This window comes from Neofelis nebulosa, chromosome 9 (assembly GCF_028018385.1).
Source record: "Neofelis nebulosa isolate mNeoNeb1 chromosome 9, mNeoNeb1.pri, whole genome shotgun sequence".
NCBI classification, from domain to species: domain Eukaryota; kingdom Metazoa; phylum Chordata; class Mammalia; order Carnivora; family Felidae; genus Neofelis; species Neofelis nebulosa.
This window is the reverse complement of record NC_080790.1, coordinates 39,647,661-39,666,406: the sequence shown is the minus strand read 5'-3', so window position 1 is coordinate 39,666,406 and position 18,746 is coordinate 39,647,661. Positions and strand designations below refer to the sequence as shown.

The 18,746-nt window shown below is 36.5% G+C and overlaps 1 protein-coding gene across 2 annotated transcripts in view; it reads right to left on the bottom strand.

Moving 5' to 3' along the window:
* Positions 1–18,746, bottom strand: part of LOC131484791 (E3 ubiquitin-protein ligase RNF103) — a 106,574-nt gene that overhangs the window by 30,553 nt on the left and 57,275 nt on the right. For both annotated transcript variants that reach the window (XM_058683411.1, XM_058683409.1), the window contains one exon: positions 2,623–2,683. In XM_058683411.1, coding sequence (XP_058539394.1) covers positions 2,623–2,683 — 61 coding nt within the window. The remainder of the gene's footprint in view (positions 1–2,622; positions 2,684–18,746) is intronic.

Sequence of the window (18,746 nt, the reverse complement as noted above, 5' to 3'; positions counted from 1 at the left end):
CAGCTTTCAAGAACTTTTTTTCTGGTTTACTTTTGAGAGAAAGAGAGAGCGAGAGAGAGAGCAAGCGCACACATGAGCGGGGGAGGGCCCCAGAGAGAGGGAGACAGAGAATCCAAAGCAGGCACCGTGCCATCAGCGCAAAACCTGACATAGGGCATGAACCCATGAACCAAGAGTTCATGAGATCATGCCCTGAGCCAAAGTCGGATGCTCAACCAATGGAGCCACTCAGGTTTAGGCCCTAAGAACTGTTTTTAAGCTTTGCTGGTGAGGGCTTATGGTTGCCTTTAATCTAGGCCTGCCTTAGCCTTAATATTAAGACGTGATCTTTCTGAGTTCTCTACTGAATGTCCAAGATGTTCAACTGAATGTACTGAATGTTCAACAAAGTCTCTTTCCTGTGTCTTATCAGAACTCTACCATCTCTCAATTTTGTTAGTTCTAAGAATTGTTTAGCTTATAGTGTATTTGTTTTGTCCCCAGTAATTGTTCTTTGCCTAGCCTCTTGAAATCTCATTCTAAGTATGCAGAGCTTAGAATTCAGCCAAAGACTCAATGGTACACTGTGTAGGCATTTAGAGCTTTCTCTGGGTACTGCCCCTCTCTCTGATATTTTGCCCCACAAATTCCAGTCACTACAGCCTCCCTGAACCCTGACCTCTGCCTCCTCAACCCCAAGACCACCATGCTCTGCTTAGAATTTCCTCCCATATGCTACGATCAGAAAGTTTCTCCAGGCTGAAAATTAGGACCATATTAAGACTCTCTTTGTGGGGCACCTGGGTGGCTCAGTCGGTTGAGCATCTGACTCTTGATTTCAACTCAAGTTATGATCTCATGGTTCGTGCAATTGAGCCCCATGTTGGACTCTATGTTGACAGCATGGACCCTACTTAGGATTTTCTCTCTCCCTCTGCCTCTCCCCCCTGACCCAACTCTCTCTCAAAATAAATAAACTTAAAAAAAAAAAAAAGACTCTCTTTGTTTCCCTCTTCCTGGGGGGGAAAAAAAATCCTTTGCTGTCAGTTGTCCAAGGTTTGAAAACCGAAGTTTCACAGAATTTGTCCAGTTTTTTTCTTTATTTATGATGGAAGTGCAAATCTAAAATCATTACTCCATCATGGCTGGGAATAGAATTTCCTGTTCCAATTCCTTTCTTGAGGAAGTGATATACTGGAATACCCTGCTGGTATTTTCTCTAATTATGAAAGTGTTAAAAATCATAAAAGTTTTAAATATTACTATCTCTTTGCAAGTCACTTTAATTTTAAGTTGTACTTTACAACAACATTTAGAAATTAGAAATTTTCCTTGCGGGGCAAGTAGCTTGTGGCTTAGTAGGTTAGGTGTCTAACTTGGGCTCAGGTCACGATCTCGTGGTTCAGGAGTTCAAGCCCCACATCAGGCTCTCTACTGTCAGCACAGAGCCTGCTTCAGATCCTCTGTCCCCCTCTCTCTAACTCTCCCCTACTGGTTCTCTCTCTCTTTCAAAATAAATAAGTACACTTTAAAAATATATTTAAAAAAAGAAAGAAATATATTTTCCTCGGGGTGCCCAAGCCTGGGTTGTTCAGTCAGTTGAGCATCCGACTCTTGATTTTAGCTCAGGTCAAACTCAGTTTGCGAGTTCGAGCCCCACATCTGGCTCTCTGTTGTCAGCACAGAGCCTGCTTCAGATACTGTCTCCTGCTCTCTCTGCCCCTCCACTCCCACCCCGCCCCCTCAAAAATAAACAAACATTAAAAAACTTTTTTTAATGTATTTTCCTCAATTTATAGCTATGCTAAGATAAACAAAAGAGTGATGAAAATGGAATTGCACTGCATTCCTTACCCACAATTTAACATGAATTTCATAAGATCATTTCTTCATAGGTAAGACGAGGTTTCTTTACTTCCTTTTTGCAATGGCTTAAAACACAACTGTTTCTTTTACAATTCTAGTGGCCAAAATTCTAAAATTAAAGTGTTGGAAGGACTGTGTTCTTCTGGAAGCTTCAAGGAATAATCAATTTCCTTGCCTTCTCTAGCTTCTAGAGGACAACTGCACGGCTCATGACCTCCTTCTCCATCTTCAAAGGACATTACCTTAACATCTGGTTCCATGGCCACATCTCCTTTTTTCTCACTTTTTCTCAACATCTTATTTCCTTCTTGTAAGGCTCCTTGTGATTACACTGGACCCACCCAGACACCCAGGATAATCTCTCCAACTGATGATCCCTAATTTGATCACATCTGCAAAGTCCCTTTTGTCACATAAGTGACATATTTACAGATTCTTGAGATTCGAAAGTAGACATCTTTGGAAGGTCATTATTCTATCCATCACAGTATGTGAGCACCAGCTTTATTTCCAACACTAACCTAATCTCTAGGAAGTCAGAGATAATGAACATAGCCCCTTGAATAGCTGAATTGAAGGCCAGAGGAAAGACTTAGCTCTTATAAAACGTATATGCTTTTCTTACAATGATTAGAAAGCAAAATGATTAGGACAGCTATAAACAATTCATATAAGAATAAACTATGTCTTACAATAGGTAGATGCAGTTTATTTTTATGAACTAATACAAAATACACCAAAAGGGTAAGGAATAGGAGACATAAAATTATAATTTACCTCGTATTTGCCTGTCAACAACTCTCATTTCCTTTCTTATCTTCAATGACCATTCATTGACCTGGGAAAAATTTTAGAAAAGGAATTAAAACAAAAGCCAAAACTCCTAATTCACCAAATTTTAAAGAATTTTGTGTTAACTCTACATTTATTCCAGACACAATCCAGACACAAAATCAGTAAATCCGTTTTCAAACAAAAGCTTTAGGGCCAAATTCTATTTTTCTTCCATGTTTTTATTCACAGTACATAGAAGTCCCAAGGTATTTAAAGATTCTTATCTGAATGCAGGCAGTAAGAAGCACTTTACAGAAGACCTCAGAGAGAGTTCAACACCCTGCAGGTACATCAACATTTTTTAAAAGGTGCACAGGCATAAATAGATAGGTTTTAAGGGCATCAGAAGATTTTCAACATCTAAACGTAACTATTTCAAAACTTGCTCTGCCTGTGTCACCTTTTCCTTCCCCTTTCTAACAATGTTTTTTTTTTCATTTTACAAACAACAGAAATTCCTCTGACCTATGTCTCTTATTACCATGATATATTTCCCTCAGAGGCAAAACCTCTAAAGCACTAAACATAGGGCCAGCTGGAAATACTAGTGTAGGTATTGAGGAAACACTAAACTACTCTAATGACTATCAAATTCTTAAGCAACTGAAGTGTTTTCTAATTCTTCAGTTACAAAAAAAATACGAAGGAAAATCTGAGTTGTCAGCTGATGAACCATTAAAACTAAATTTACATTACATCACTTTACGCTCTTTGGCATACAATAATTTCAAAGAACTCGGGAACAATGAAATAATAAAACTTCCATTACCATCTATTTATATTAACAATGTTTCTCAACATTAGAGTCTAATGAAACATAAAATAGGGCTTTCTTCCGGTTGTGGCACCTTGTGATGAGGCTCTCTTGTCCATACCCGTAGCCAGTGCCGTCCACAGGCTCTCTGCAGTTGGCACAGGTCTTTGGAGGCAGGAGGATGGTCACAGGTGTGGCACACTGCAATTGGGGCACCAGCCTCATTAGGTGAATGGGCGATCCCTGGAGATGGTCCAACTAGGCATGCTGCAATACAAGCTACTGAAACCTGCCCTGCTTCTGGGCAAGGAGCGACTCGCTGGCATGCACCTCTGTGTCTGTACAGAGGGTGGTGGTCACATGGCACAGATTCACACATTCGGTCCACCTCCAAGCCATGGTGGCCTAGTACTAAAAATAGGTGATTAGGCTTCCAAGGAAAGACATCCTCATCTGGTGTGACTGGCCCCTACTGGTAGCTGACCTCCATCTCTGCCAATCCAAAAAGTTTGCCTGTGATCACTACCAGAAATCCAACCAATAAGCCCATGATAAGCATCAGGTTTCACCTTTATAATAAACAATGGCTGTGGAATTTTAAATTAAAAATAATAAATAAAATGGGAATAGAAATGATGCTGAACCTTGCAGTATTCATCCACGGGCACATGAACTAAATGGCATTAAAAAAAATCTATACAATTAAAAGAAGATGTAGTTCCAATAAATTTCACTTTTTAATGATTTCATTAAAATCATTATTTAACAAAATCTGTACAAAATTTATTTTGCAACAACTATAATAACTCCAACCAAGAAGAAGAAAGTAAACAGTAAAGGACTTAAAACCATATGGATATAAACTTTTTTAAATTTTAACAGGTTTATAGGCATTTTTTAGGTAAAATTCACATTACAATTAGTCATTTCAAAATACACAATTCAGTGACACTTAGTGCCTTCACAGTGTTTTTGCAATCAACTCTCTCCAGTTTCAAAACTTCTTTAACATGTCAGAAGAATACACCATACCCTTTAAATGATCTCTCCCTATGTCCTCCTTCCCCATTCCCTGGCAACCACTAATTTGCTCTCTTTTGATCTGCTTATTTTTACTATTTCATATAAAAGGGATCACACAATATGTAGTCCTTTGTGTCTGGCTTCTTTCATTTAGTACAGTGTTTGGGGGTTTGAAGTATCAATACTTCAGTACTTTTCATGGCTGAGTAATATTCATCGTATGTATACACCACAACTTGTTCACTCATACATCCTTTGATGGATATCTGGGTTGTTTCTGTCTCTTAGTTACTATGCTGCCATGAACATTCATATACAAGTATTTATGAGAATTCCTATTTTCAGTTCTTTGGAATATAGATCTAGGAGTAGAATTGCTGCATCATATGTTGATTCTATGTTTATCTTTTTTAGAAACTCCCCAACTATTTTAGAAAGAAGCTTCACCATTTTACATTCACTCCAGCAATGTTCAAGGGTTATTTCTCCACGTCCTTACCAACACTTGTTACCCTCCATTTTTTTTTTATTACCGCCAATCTGTTGGACCTGCGGAAACAGTATCTCATTGTGGTTTTGATTTGCATTTCTTTAATGACCAGTGAAGTTAAATATCTTTTCATGTGCTTGTTGGCCATTTTGGTATCTTCTTTGGAGAAACACCTATTCATGTCTTCTTTCCATTTTTTTAAGTTTTGCTGTCTTGTTGTTGCTGGTTGTATGAGTTCTTTTACATTCTGACAGTAGAACCTTATCAGATATGTCATTTACAAATATATTCTCCCATCCTATAGCTTACCTTTTCACTTTCTTGATAATGTCCTTTGATGCATGAAAGCTTTTAATTTTGATGAATTTCAATTTGTCTATTTTTGCTTTTGGTGCTTGTGCTTCTGGTGTCATAGCTGAAAATCCATTGCCAGATATAAGGTCATGAAGATTTATCCCTATGTTTTTATCTAAGAATTTTATGGTTTTCTAAGAGCTTTAACTTAATTTCTATATATGGAATGATGTATGAGTCCAGCTTCATTTCTCTACTTGTGAATATCCATTTGTCCCAGCACCGTTTGTTGAAAAGACTACCCACTATTAAATGGTCTTAGCACCCTTGCAGAAAATCAACTGGCCGTACATGTATGGGCCTATGTGTCTATCCTTATACCAATACCACCCTGTTTACATTACTATAGCTTCATAGTAACTTCTGAAATCAGAAACTGAATTCTCCAAATTTGTTTTTCTTTTTCAGTATTGTTTTGGCTATTCAGGGCCTGTTGTATTACATATGAAATTTGAGAATCAACTTTTCCTTTTGAAATTTTGATAGGTATTGTATTGAATCTGCAGATTGCTTTGGGTAGTCCCGCCATCTTAACAGCATTAAGTCTTGCAATCCATGATTCTGAAATTTCTTCCAGCAATATTTTGTAGTTTTCAGTGTATAAATATTTTGCTTCGTTGGCTAAACTTATTCCTCAATATTTTGTTCTTTTAGATACCTTTGTAAACAAATGTTTTTCTGTATTTCCTTTTAAGAGTTTTCATTGCAGGTGTAAAAACTACAACTAATTATTTTATAATTGTCTTGAAACCTGAAAATTTGCTGAATTCACTTAATAAGTATCTTGTACATGAGGATTCTTTGGGAGTTTTCTATGTATGGAACCATGCCATCTGCAAATATAGTTTTACTTCTTCCTTTTCAATGTGGATATCTTTTATTTATTTTTCTTGCCTAAGTACTCTAGCTAAAATTTCTAGTACAATATTGAACAGTAGTGGCAAAAGCAGGTATCTTTGTCTTGCTCCTAATTTTAGAAAAAAAGCTTTCAGTCTTTCACAATTTACTACATAGTTAGCTGTAGTTTTCCATAAATGCCCTTTATTTATCATGTTAAGAAAGCTCTCTTCTATTCCTAGTTTGCTGAGCATTTTTCTCATAAGAGGTATGTATGTATTTTGTTACAAGTATAATAGGATGACTGTTAAATTATTTCAAGCATAGAAGTATCACATTAGGAGAAATTCATGTGGTGAAAGTAGAATGGAAACAAATGGCAATTCTCTTTTGAAGAAGAAAGAGAATAATGAAAAAATGCCTGACTATAAATAAGAATGTGCGCATGTATGTTTCAAATGAATACTCTTGGGGATCAAATTGCCGTGATGCTTTTATTTTTTTTTTTTTTTTTTTTTTTTTTTTTTTTTTTTTTTTTTTTTTATTTATTTTTTTTGGTACAGAGAGAGACAGAGCATGAATGGGGGAGGGGCAGAGAGAGAGGGACACACAGAATCGGAAACAGGCTCCAGGCTCCGAGCCATCAGCCCAGAGCCTGACGCGGGGCTCGAACTCACGGACCGCGAGATCGTGACCTGGCTGAAGTCGGACGCTTAACCGACTGCGCCACCCAGGCGCCCCAACCGTGATGCTTTTAAAAGAGTGATGTAACAATTTTACGGTATTTCAATATGCCAAAAATTACATCCTGTGCAACTTTACTTAAAATTGTAACAAATATTAAATATTGCTTTATAACTGTCCAAAAGGGTACACAAGTTGTCAAAATTATTTTAAGAGATATAGGAAGAAATTTGAAGACACTCTTATAATCTAACCAGAACTTCAGAACCAGCAGGAATGGAAACCCAAGACTCGTACATTCATTCAAACGTTTACTGAGTACCTGCTCAATGTGCTAGCGATATAGCAGGAGACAAGGACTCCACCTTATGAACTTATATTCTAATAAGGAAAAAGACAGTAAGCAAATAAACAATACTGTCACAAAACAAGTGCTACGGAGAAAATGAAGCAAGGAAAATAGGATGAGAGCAGTGGCGGAGGAGGTTTGCTATTTTTTATAGGGTGATGGAAGAGAGCTCAACTACTAAGGTGACTTTTGAGCAGAGACCTCAAAAAGTTTGTAAGGGAACCATGTGACTATCCACTATGGTGGACTGGGGAGGAGGGGAGGAGAAAGGGGCTGTAACATTTTACTCAACAAAAACAAAACCACTAAAGGACCTAGGCAAAACAGTGTCCTTTTCTATAGACTAAGGGGATGGAGTACAAAAATAAATGTGGTTAAATAATGTTTGTCTGAACTGGCAACATTGATGGGTAAAGCTATTTGATTCAAATTGCGAGAAAAAAAACATTTACATCTATTATATTATAGCAATGAGTTTTGTAAGGCAGCAAGTTATTCCTAATCTGGTTTATTATAAAGCTAAACATAAATTTTAGATTTTTATTTTCATGGGTCAAAATATTGATTAGTTCCTATTATTTCTGCTTTCAACTGCTAATCCCTGAAGATAGCCAACCAAGTGGAAGCAATGCACCCATGAAGAGTACCAACTTGTAGCAGTTACTAAAATTCCAGGAACCACACCTAGGATAAGTTTCACAATTCAAATTTAAGCCTTAAAATGAGGCAGACTGAACCAGTGCAGTGATTTTTAAACTTGTTTTTAGAGAAAAATCTTTCAAATAAATCTTTCAAATAAATAAACATATAACTTCACAAATACAAGAAGTATTATGCCAACACACACTTATCATATAGGATCACATTCAAAATTTGTACTACTATGAAGTAAGTAAATGAGAACAGCCTATCTGTATTGATGAAAGACAAAACTTTAAATTAGTTGTTACAGTGTTATAACAACCTTAGCATCCAATTTATTTCCAGATTTTGCTTACATGTCCAGTATCAAGGAAAATTTTTTTTTAATGTTTACTTATTTTTGAGACACACACACACACACACACACACACACACACAGTGTGAGCGGAGGAGGGGCAGAGAGAGAGGGAGACAGAATCCGACACAGGCTTCCAGGCTTTGAGCTGTCAGCACAGAGCCCAACATGGGGGTTGAACCCACGAACCATGAGATCATGACCTGAGCCAAACTTGGACACTTAAACCACTGAGCCACCGAGGTGTCCCAGAGAAAATTCTAATTCAAAAAGATAAGAAGCTATCAACTTATTACTACAGCTATTTACAGTTTATCTTTCAACTGAAGCTTATCCATTGCTTAAATAAATCCAGAAGCTTAAAATAAAAGTCATTAAAAACTGGTTGTTTCAAAGTTTCTCATTATATAAATGTTTAACTGCTCATATTCCTTAAGGGGTGAGTACTCAAATCTAATACAATACATGGCAATGGTGAAATATCTTTTGTAAAAATCCATTGTTACATTGTTTATAGTAGCAAAAGACTAGAAATATCTAAATGTATATCAAAAGAACACTAGTTAGTTCTATTAAAGAATTTCCATGAATGGACATTATGTCCTAACTAAACAGAAAAAGGCAATGCAATGAGGACTACCCATGCAATTAATTCTCAAAATATAAATGAAAACAGAAAAGTAAAGGACATTTATAGTATGACATTATATACGTTAGAGAAATAAGGGTAAAGAGAGGGAGAGGAGGAACAGAGAAGGGGAAGAAAAGAGAGAGAGGAAAGGAGAGGATAGAAATATTTATATGTCCATACATTACAGAATAGCAATGGGAGAATCCATAAGAAATTAGACTGCTGTTTCAAAGATGGAAACCGAACAATTTGCTGCCTTTTGAATTTTTTATTATGTACAAATATAACCTATTTCAAGAAATATTTTTTAAAAACAAAAGATAACCCTCTCTCTCTGCCCCTCCCCTGCTCATGCTCTGTCTCTCTCTGTCTCAAAAATAAATAAACATTAAAAAAAAAAAAAAGAGGGGGAGGGGGCGCCTGGGTGGCTCAGTCGGTTAAGTGTCCGACTTCGGCTCAGGTCATGATCTCACAGTTCGTGAGTTCAAGCCCCGCGTGGGGCTCTGTGCTGACAGCTCAGAGCCTGGAGCCTGTTTCAGATTCTGTGTCTCCCTCTCTCTCTGCCCCTCCCCTGCTCATGCTCTGTCTCTCTCTGTCTCAAAAATTAATAAACATTAAAAAAAAACACAAAAAACAAAAGATAAAAAAAAGAATTGTGAAAAACATCAAGTTCTGAATGGGAAGAATACTGTTAAAATGTCCATACTACCCAAAGCAATCTGCACATTCAGTACAATCCTTATAGAAATACCAACAGCATTTTTCACAGAACTAGAACTAATACTAAAATTTGTATGCAACCACAAAAGACCCTGAATAGCCAAAGCAAACTTGAGAAAGAAGAAAGCTGGAGGTATCATGATCCCAGATTTCAAGACATACCACAAAGCTATAGTAACAAAACAGTATGGGAACTGGTAGAAAAACAGACACAGAGATCAGTAGAACAAAAGTGAGAGACCAAAAACAAATCCATACATGTATCATCAGTTAATCTATGACAAAGGAGACAAGAATAGACAATGGAGAAAAGACAGTTTCTTCAATAAATGGTGTTGGGGAAAACAGACAGCTACACACGCCAAAGAATGAAGCCAGACCACTTTTTTACACCTTACACAAAAATAAACCCAAAATGGATTCAAGACCTAAATGTGAGACCTAAAGCCATAAAACTCCTAAAAGAAAATTTTAGGCAGTAATCTGTTGAACATCAAATATCACAATGTTTTTCTCAGGCAAGTGAAACAGAAGCAAAAATAAACAATTAGGACTATATGGAACTAAAAAGCTTTTGCATGATGAAGGAAACCATCAATAAGACAGAAAGGCAACAAACAGAGGGAGAAAATATTTGCAAAAGATATATCCAATAAGGGGTTAGTGTTCAAAATATATAAGGAACTCCCATAACTCAACACCAGAAAATCAATCTGATTAACAGATGGGCAGATGACCTAAATATCTTCCAAAGAAGATACACAGACAGCCAACAGACACATGAAAAGATGCTCAACATGACTAATCATTAGGGAAATGCAAACCAAAAACCACAGTAAGCTATCACCTCACACTAGTCAGACTGGCTAACATCAAAAAGACAAGAAATAAGTGTTGGTGAGGATGTGGAGAAAAGGAAGTCCTCATGCATTCTGGTGGGAATGTAAATTGGTGCAACCCCTAGGGAAAACAGTATGGAGGTTCCTCAAAAAATTAAAAATTAAGCTACCATACGCTCCAGTAATTCTACTTCTGGATATTTACACAAAGAAAACAAAAACCCTAATTCAGAAAGATATATACACCCCATGTTTATTGCAGCTCTCTTTACAACAGTGAAAACATGGAAGCAACCTAAGTGTCTATCTATAGATAAATGGGTAAAGGTGGGGCACATATACACAAATGGAATGTTACTCAGCTGTAAAGAGGAATGAAATCTTGCCATTTGTGGCCACATGGATGGACCTAGAGAGTATTCTGCTAAATAAAATAAGCCAAAGAAAAGCAAACACCACAAGATTTCATTTCTATGCAGAATCTAAAAAATGAAACAAACAAAGACAGAAACAGATTCATAGAGTACTGGTGGCTGCCAAACAGGAGAGGAATGGAAGAAGGATGGGCAAATTAGGTGAAGGGGATTAAGAGGTATGTACTTCTGGTTATAAAATAAATCATGGAGATGAAAAGTTTGACATAGACAATTTAGTCAATAATACTGTAATACATTTATCATGGATATTCATAATGTATATGATCACTGAATCTTTATGTTGTATACCTGAAATTAATTTAATATTCTATGTCAACTTTATTTCAATTAAAATTTTAAAATGTAAGACTATTTTATGAATTTTTTTAAAAACCCAGTTTATAAGTGCTTCGAATCATCTTTGGAAGAAGTATTTTTAAATCCTTTTTATTTTTTAATTTTAGAGACAGAGCACACAAGTAGGGGAGGGAGACAGAGGGAGAGAGAGAGAGTCTTTAAGCAGGCTCCACACTCAGTGCAGAGCCCAACACAGGGCTCTAATCCCACAACCCTGGGATCATGACCTGAAATCTAGAGTTGGATGCTCAAGTAACTGAGCCACACAGGCACCCCAGAAATACTTTTAAATTCTATCTCACAATATTAGGAACACTTATTGAGTATTTTTTTAATTGTTTTATTTTATTTTTTTAAAGATTTAATTTTTTTTTTTTAATTTTTTTTTTCAACGTTTTTTATTTATTTTTGGGACAGAGAGAGACAGAGCATGAACGGGGGAGGGGCAGAGAGAGAGGGAGACACAGAATCGGAAACAGGCTCCAGACTCCGAGCCATCAGCCCAGAGCCTGACGCGGGGCTCGAACTCACGGACCGCAAGATCGTGACCTGGCTGAAGTCGGACGCTTAACCGACTGCGCCACCCAGGCGCCCCAAAAGATTTTATTTTTAAGTAATCTCTACACCCAACGTGGGACTCAAACTTACAACCCCAAGATCAAGAGTCTCATGCTCCTTTGACTGAGCCAGTCGGCACCCCTTTTTAATTGTTTTAGATGCCACACTCCCTTCTCTGTTATACAATCACCCAAAACTTAAAAATAGTTACAAAAACCCAGATTTTGTTTCAGTTTCATAACTGACATTTAATCAGCATCTTCTAAAGTAAATGAAAAATGCATGGCAAATGATTACTGAAAACTAAAGTCAATCTGTCTTCATTACAGGAAAAATAGTAACTAATGAATTACCTATACTTATTTCCAAACCAGAGTAAATTAAAGTCACAAGTTTTTTAACAGCAAAAATACATATTCATCTCTCAAAAAGGCTTCAATATCATAAGTCATACATTCCACTGTAAGGACCAATATATAGCATATTTAGGGTAGTAACAGGAAAACAATACCACAAAAGAAAAATGTGCAAATGGATGCAAAATAGAGAAGGATATAATATACACTGGTTGAAAAAAATGTACACAAAGGCACTTAAGAAATGGGTCTAATTTAATGGGGGCACTTTCCAAAAAGAATTTGAGACTTCCATCTCTGCTGAGATACTGAAAGCTGGGAAGACTCTCAATAAGACAGTAAGACAAAGCTGGATGAACTACAAAATAACTTTTCCTGAACTTGCCAAAAAATAGGTTACAAGGTAACAAAGTAATATGAAATATAAACAAACTCACTTCCAAGAAGAGAGGCAGCACTGAACACTAAACTAGCTGCAACACAGCATGGGATGGCAGGTACTTTACGAGCAATTAAGGAAAACCTGGTTAAAGTTTTTAATAAATTGATGAAGTCCCAGAATGGGTTAGTGGAGAGCACAGAACCTCAGGAACCACAGGCACAATGGGCGCTCACATCCACTTTCAGTCTCAATTAAATATGGTAGAAAAATGTTGAAACATATACAAAGAATGTCTTCACTGGCTCATCAAACACAGCCGAGGAAAGAATCAACAAACCTAAAGTCAATAAAAGTTACCCAAACTAAAAAACAGAATAAAATAAGACAAAAGTATTCAGGAACTACGAGACATAACAAATGGTCTAACAGATGTATAATTGGTATTCCAGCAGGAAGTGAGAAGGAAAACAAAGTATTTAAGGACAGAATGGCTGAAATTTTTCCAAAAAGAATGAAAAGTATCAAACCACAGATCTAAGAAGCTTAGAGAACCCAAAGCTATGGAGACACCAAAAACAAACAAAATAACAGAATGTAACACTACACCGCACACCTAAACACATTATATTTAAATTTTTTTTTGTTTATTTATTCTTGAGAGATAGAGAGAGACAGAGCATGAGCAGGGGAGAGGGAGAGGGAAGGGGGAGACACAGAATTCGAAGCAGGCTCCAGGCTCTGAGCTGTCAGCACAGAGCCTGACGCAGGGCTCAAACCCATGAACCACGGGATCATGACCTGAGCCGAAGCTGGACACGTGACCAACTGAGCCACCCAGGTGCCCTTAAACACATTATATTTAAAATGCTGAAAATCAGAGATAAATATCTTAAAACCAGCTATGGAGAAAAAATACACATTAATCATAATCACAAAGGACCAAAAATAACAATTACATCAGACTTCTCAAAAGAAACTATGCAAATCAGAAGACAATGGAGCATCTTTAAAATGCTGAATGAAAAAATTATCTCAATCCCAAATTCTATGAGCGAAAAGTAGCACTTAAAAGTGGAGAAAAATTTCAGATTCAGCTCTGACTGAATATATAAAGAGCTCAGAAGTCATCTTGTCCTATAACAAAAAAAAAAAAAAAAAAAGTGAAAAGAAAAGAAAATTAAAGAAAAGAAAAGAAAAGAGAAGAAAAAAAATTTACAGGGCAAACTATTAACCAAACTACAGGGCAAATGTGGAAAAAGAAAGGTGAATACAGAAAATCACAGCTGAGACATGCTTACCTGGAACACTGGAAGGAACATTTAAATGGTAATTTTGACTAGTTGCTGCAGGATGGGTATAAAGTATCATGAGAATGAAACTCCTAGGGGACACCACTATTGCATGGGTTTTACCTCCAGAAGCCTTTCATTTTGAAAAGGCAAGAAAGATCCCCCCCTTGTGTTTCTGACAGAGGAAGGAGGAAAGTAACCACTCTGAAATATGCACAGACTGTCTTCCATAACAAAGGCCTATTCTTCGATAAAATAAACCTTCCTAGAGCCTTGTTCCACTTTGGGAAAGGGCATGTACCAGACTGATCTTTTTAAAATCTTCTGTCACCAGAAGTGGGCAAAAAATTAAGAAATACTTGCAAATGTCATAGTCCAGGGACACAGGCCACAAAAACACTTAATAAGATTATAGAATGCTCCAGTCCCCCACATTTTACCATCACACCAATAGGGCTCCAGTAGAACTAGAGCTAAAAGAGATGCAAGGTAAGTTTTACCTATGTATCTAAGGAGGAGTTTTTTTGGATGTCCAAAATAACAAGGAGATAAAAACAGGCACACTAGAATAACTTTAAGCCTATGGCACCTATAGCTCCAGAAAAATATTAACAAAGCCAAACTCCTAGCCTAATTAACATAAAACCTCATACTGAAGACCAATTCAGCCTAGTTCTTAATACCTCATGTATCATGTCCAGTTTTCAACATAAAATTACAAGGCATTCTAAACGGCAAGAAAAAGCAGTCTGAAGAGATCAAGCAAGAATCAGAACCAGGACTAGATATGACATAAAGATCGACATGTTTGTTGGGGCGCCTGGGTGGCTCATTCGGTTAAGCGTCCGACTTCGGCTCAGATCATGATCTCACAGTTCCTGAGTTCGAGCCCCGCATTGGGCTCTGTGCTGACAGCTCAGAGCCTGGAGCCTACTTCACATTCTGTGTCTCCCTCTCTCTCTGCCCCTTCCCTGCTCATGCTCTCTCTCTGTCTCAAAAATAAATAAACATTAAAAAAAAAAATAAAAAAATATTGACATGTTTTGGCTCTTGTAAAAAAAAAAAAAAAAGTAGACATTATCCAAGAAGAGATGAATAATGTAAGCAAGTACAGGGAATGGAAACACTAAGAATCAAAAGGAAATGCTAGAAATATAAAACATAATATTCCAACAGAATGAAAAATACCTTTGATAGGTCTATCAGTAGACAGGACATGGCCAAGGAATGAATCAATGAATTTGAGCCACTGAATAGAAACTTCCCAAATTGAAATTTAAAAAGAAAAAAGATGAAAACAAAAAGAAAAAAAATGACTAAGAACTATGGGATGGTTTCAAAAGATGTTAACATACACATAACTGGAATACCTGAAAGAGATAAAAGAGGAAACCGAACAGAAAAAATACTGGAAATAATTATTATTGAGAACTTTCCAAAATTAATGACAGACACCAAACCAAAGATCCAGGAAGTAAAGGGAACAAAAAGTAGAATAACAATCCAAAAAATGACAACTAGTGATATCATATTCGAACTGTAGACACCAAAACAAAGAGAAAATCTTGGAAGAAGATAGAGCAAAAAAGCACTTTACCTACAGGGGAACAAGGGTATGAACTACAAATGACTTCTTGTTAGAAACTATGCAAGCACTAACAGTGGACATATTTAAAGTGTTGGGGAAAAAAATCACCAACCTAGAATTCTATGTCCAACAAAATTATCTATCAAAAGAGGAGAAATAAAGACTCTCAAACAAAATTGAGGGAATTCATCACAGCAGATCTGGCCTACCAGAAATGTTTAAACAAAGTTCCTCAGGGAGAATAAAAATTATATTGTTAGAAACTTGCATCTATATAAAGAGTATCAGAGAAAAAAATAAGTGAAGCCAAAATTTTTACTTTTCTTATTCTTAAATGATTTAAAAGATAACTGTTCAATAATAGCAAATGTGGGGGCGCCTGGGTGGCTCAGTTGGTTAAGTGTCTGACTCCAGCTCAGGTCATGATCTTGCGGTTTGTGAGTTCAGGCCCCACATCAGGCTCTGTGCTGACAGCTCAGAGCCTGGAGCCTGCTTCAGATTCTGTGTCTCCCTCTCTCTCTGCCCCTCCTCTGCTCATGCTCTATTTCTCTGTCAAAAATAAGTAAACATTTAAAAATTAAAAACAATAATAGCAAATGTGTATTGGATGAAGATAGCATATGGATAAGTGAAATGAGTGAGAACAATGTCATATTGGACAGGAGAGAGGAACTGGGAATACAGTTAGAAAGTTACCTGCATTACATATGAAACAGTATGTTATTAGAAGTTAAGTTAGTTTGGGGCGCCTAGGTGGCTCAGTGAGTTAAGCATCCCACTTCAGCTCAGGTCATGATCTCACAGTTTGTGAGTTCGAGGCCCATATCAGGCTCTGTGCTGACAGCTCAGAGCCTGGAGCCTACTTCAGATTCTGTGTTTCCCTCTCTCTCTCTGCCTGTGCCCTGTTCACACTCTGTATGTCTCTCTCTCAAAAATAAATAAACATTAAAAAAAAAAAGTTAAGCTAGTTAATCACAAATGTATATTTCAAATCTGGGATAACCACTAAAATGTTTTTAAAAATTTGTAATTGATATGCAAAAATATGAGATAAAATGAATCATATAAAATCCTCAATTAAAATCACACAAGACAAAAAAAAATTTTTTAAGATGGGAAAAAAAATAACAAAGAAGTATGACAGACACCAGTTACAACACTGTAGACATTAATGCAGCTATATCAATCATCATTTTAAATGTGAATGGTCAAGGGGCACCAAGGGTCTAGGTGGCTCAGTCAGTTAAAAACACCTGATTCTTTATCTCAGCTCAGGTCTTGATCTCAGGGTTGTGAGTTCAAGCCCTGCACTGGGCTTCACTTAAAAAAAAAAAAAAAAAGTGAATGGTCTAAATAAACCAACTAAAAGACAGCATGTGGTGGTGGGGTGGGGAGAGATAAAAAGCAAGACTCAACTGGGGCACCTGGGTGGCTCAATTGGTTAAGCAGCCGACTTTGGCTCAGGTCATGGTCTCACAGTTCCTGAGTTCAAGCCTCATATCAGGCTCTGTACTGACAGCTCAGAGCCTGGAACCTGCTTTGGATTATGTATCTCCCTCTCTCCCTGCCTCTCCCCTTCTCACACTCTCTTTCTCTAAAATAAATAAATATTAAAAAAAAAAAAAAAAAAGGAAGACTCAACTGTATGTTGCCTACCAAAAACCCACTTAAATATAAAGACTAAGAGTAAAGGTAAAGGCATACAGAGATGTATCATGCAAACATGATTTCTTTCAAAAGAAAGCATTACTCCTACCTCCAGCATATAACACAAATCAAAGACTTAGCTATAGGTTATAAATGTTAAAACTCTTGAAAGTATCAGATTTGGCAATGGATAATTAGAAATGTCCTAAAAGAATGAATAGAGAAAAATACATAAACTGAACCTCATCAAAATTAAAAACAACTGTGCATCAAAGGATATTATCAAGAAAGTAAAAAAAAAAAAAAAAAAAACTTATAAAATGAGAGAAAATATTTGCAAATCCTGTACCTGATAAGGGCTTACTATAAGTATATAATGAACTCATACAACTCAACAACAAAAAGTCAGCCCAATTAAAAATGTGCAAAGGACATAAACAGGCATTTCTCCAAAGGAGATATACAAATGGCCAACAAGCACATGAAAAGATATTCAACTTCATTGGTCATTAAGGCAATGCAAATCAAAACAATGAGATACCACTTTGCACCCAGCAGATTGGCTATCAAAAAATTTTTTTTAATTGTTGGGAAGGATGCAGAGAAACAGTACACTTGTACATTGCTGATGGGAATGTAAAATGGTGAAGCCACCGTGAAAACAAAAACAAAAAAAACAGTTTTGGAGTTTCTCAAAAAGGTAAATAAAGAATTACCATATGACCCAACAATTCTACTCCTAGGTATATAGCCCCCTCCCAAAACAAACCCCTGAAAATAGGTACTCAAACATTTAAGGAAGAAATGAAAACAATTTTCAAGAATAAAATCTTCAAGAAAACATACGAGGGAACACTTCTTAACTCATTCTATGACAGCATTAATCTAATACCAAACCCAGATAAAGACATTACTAGGAAGGAAAACTACAGAGCAGTAGCTCTCATGAACACACATGCAAAAGCCCTGTATAAAATGTTAGCAAATTGAATGCAAAAATATATGAAAAGAATTATAAACCATGACCAACTGGAATTTATTCCAGATATGGAAGGCTGGTTCAAGATTCAACAATCGATTACTGTAACTCACCACATCAGTAAGCTAAATAAGAAAAATCATGTGAATCGACACAGAAAACACATTTGACAAGATCCAATACCTACTCACCATAAAAACTCTCAGCAAACCTGAATAAAGAAAGGGAAACTCTTAACATTTTTTTAAAAATCTGCAACCTCCCCTCCCACTATACCTAAAATCATAATTAATGGTAAGAATTTAGAAGCTTTCATGCGAAGATTGGGAACACAGCAAGGATATCTCTCTCTACTCCTACTCAATACTGTAATGAAGTCCTAGCTAATACGACATGAAAAAAGGTATACAGAACGGGAAGAAAGCAATTAAACTGTGTGTGTGTGTGTGTGTGTGTGTGCGCGCACACACACAGAGAGGACATGATTTTTTTCTATGTTAAAAACAAAAAAATCCCAAAGAATCAATTAAAAAAATCTCCTGGTACTAACAAGCAAGTATAGCAAAGTTGTAAGACAGAATGTTAACATACAAAAGTTAACTGCTTTCTCATATACCAGTAATAACTGGAATCTGAAATTTGAAAAAAAAACTTTTACAGTAGCACCAAAAAAAAAAAAAACAAAAAAAACACCCAAGTATAAATCAAATAATATGTATTAGATCTACTGGAAAACTACAAACCACTGATGAAAGAAATCAAAGAAGATATAAATAAATGGAGAGATAGTCCAAGTTCATGGATTGGAAGACAACAT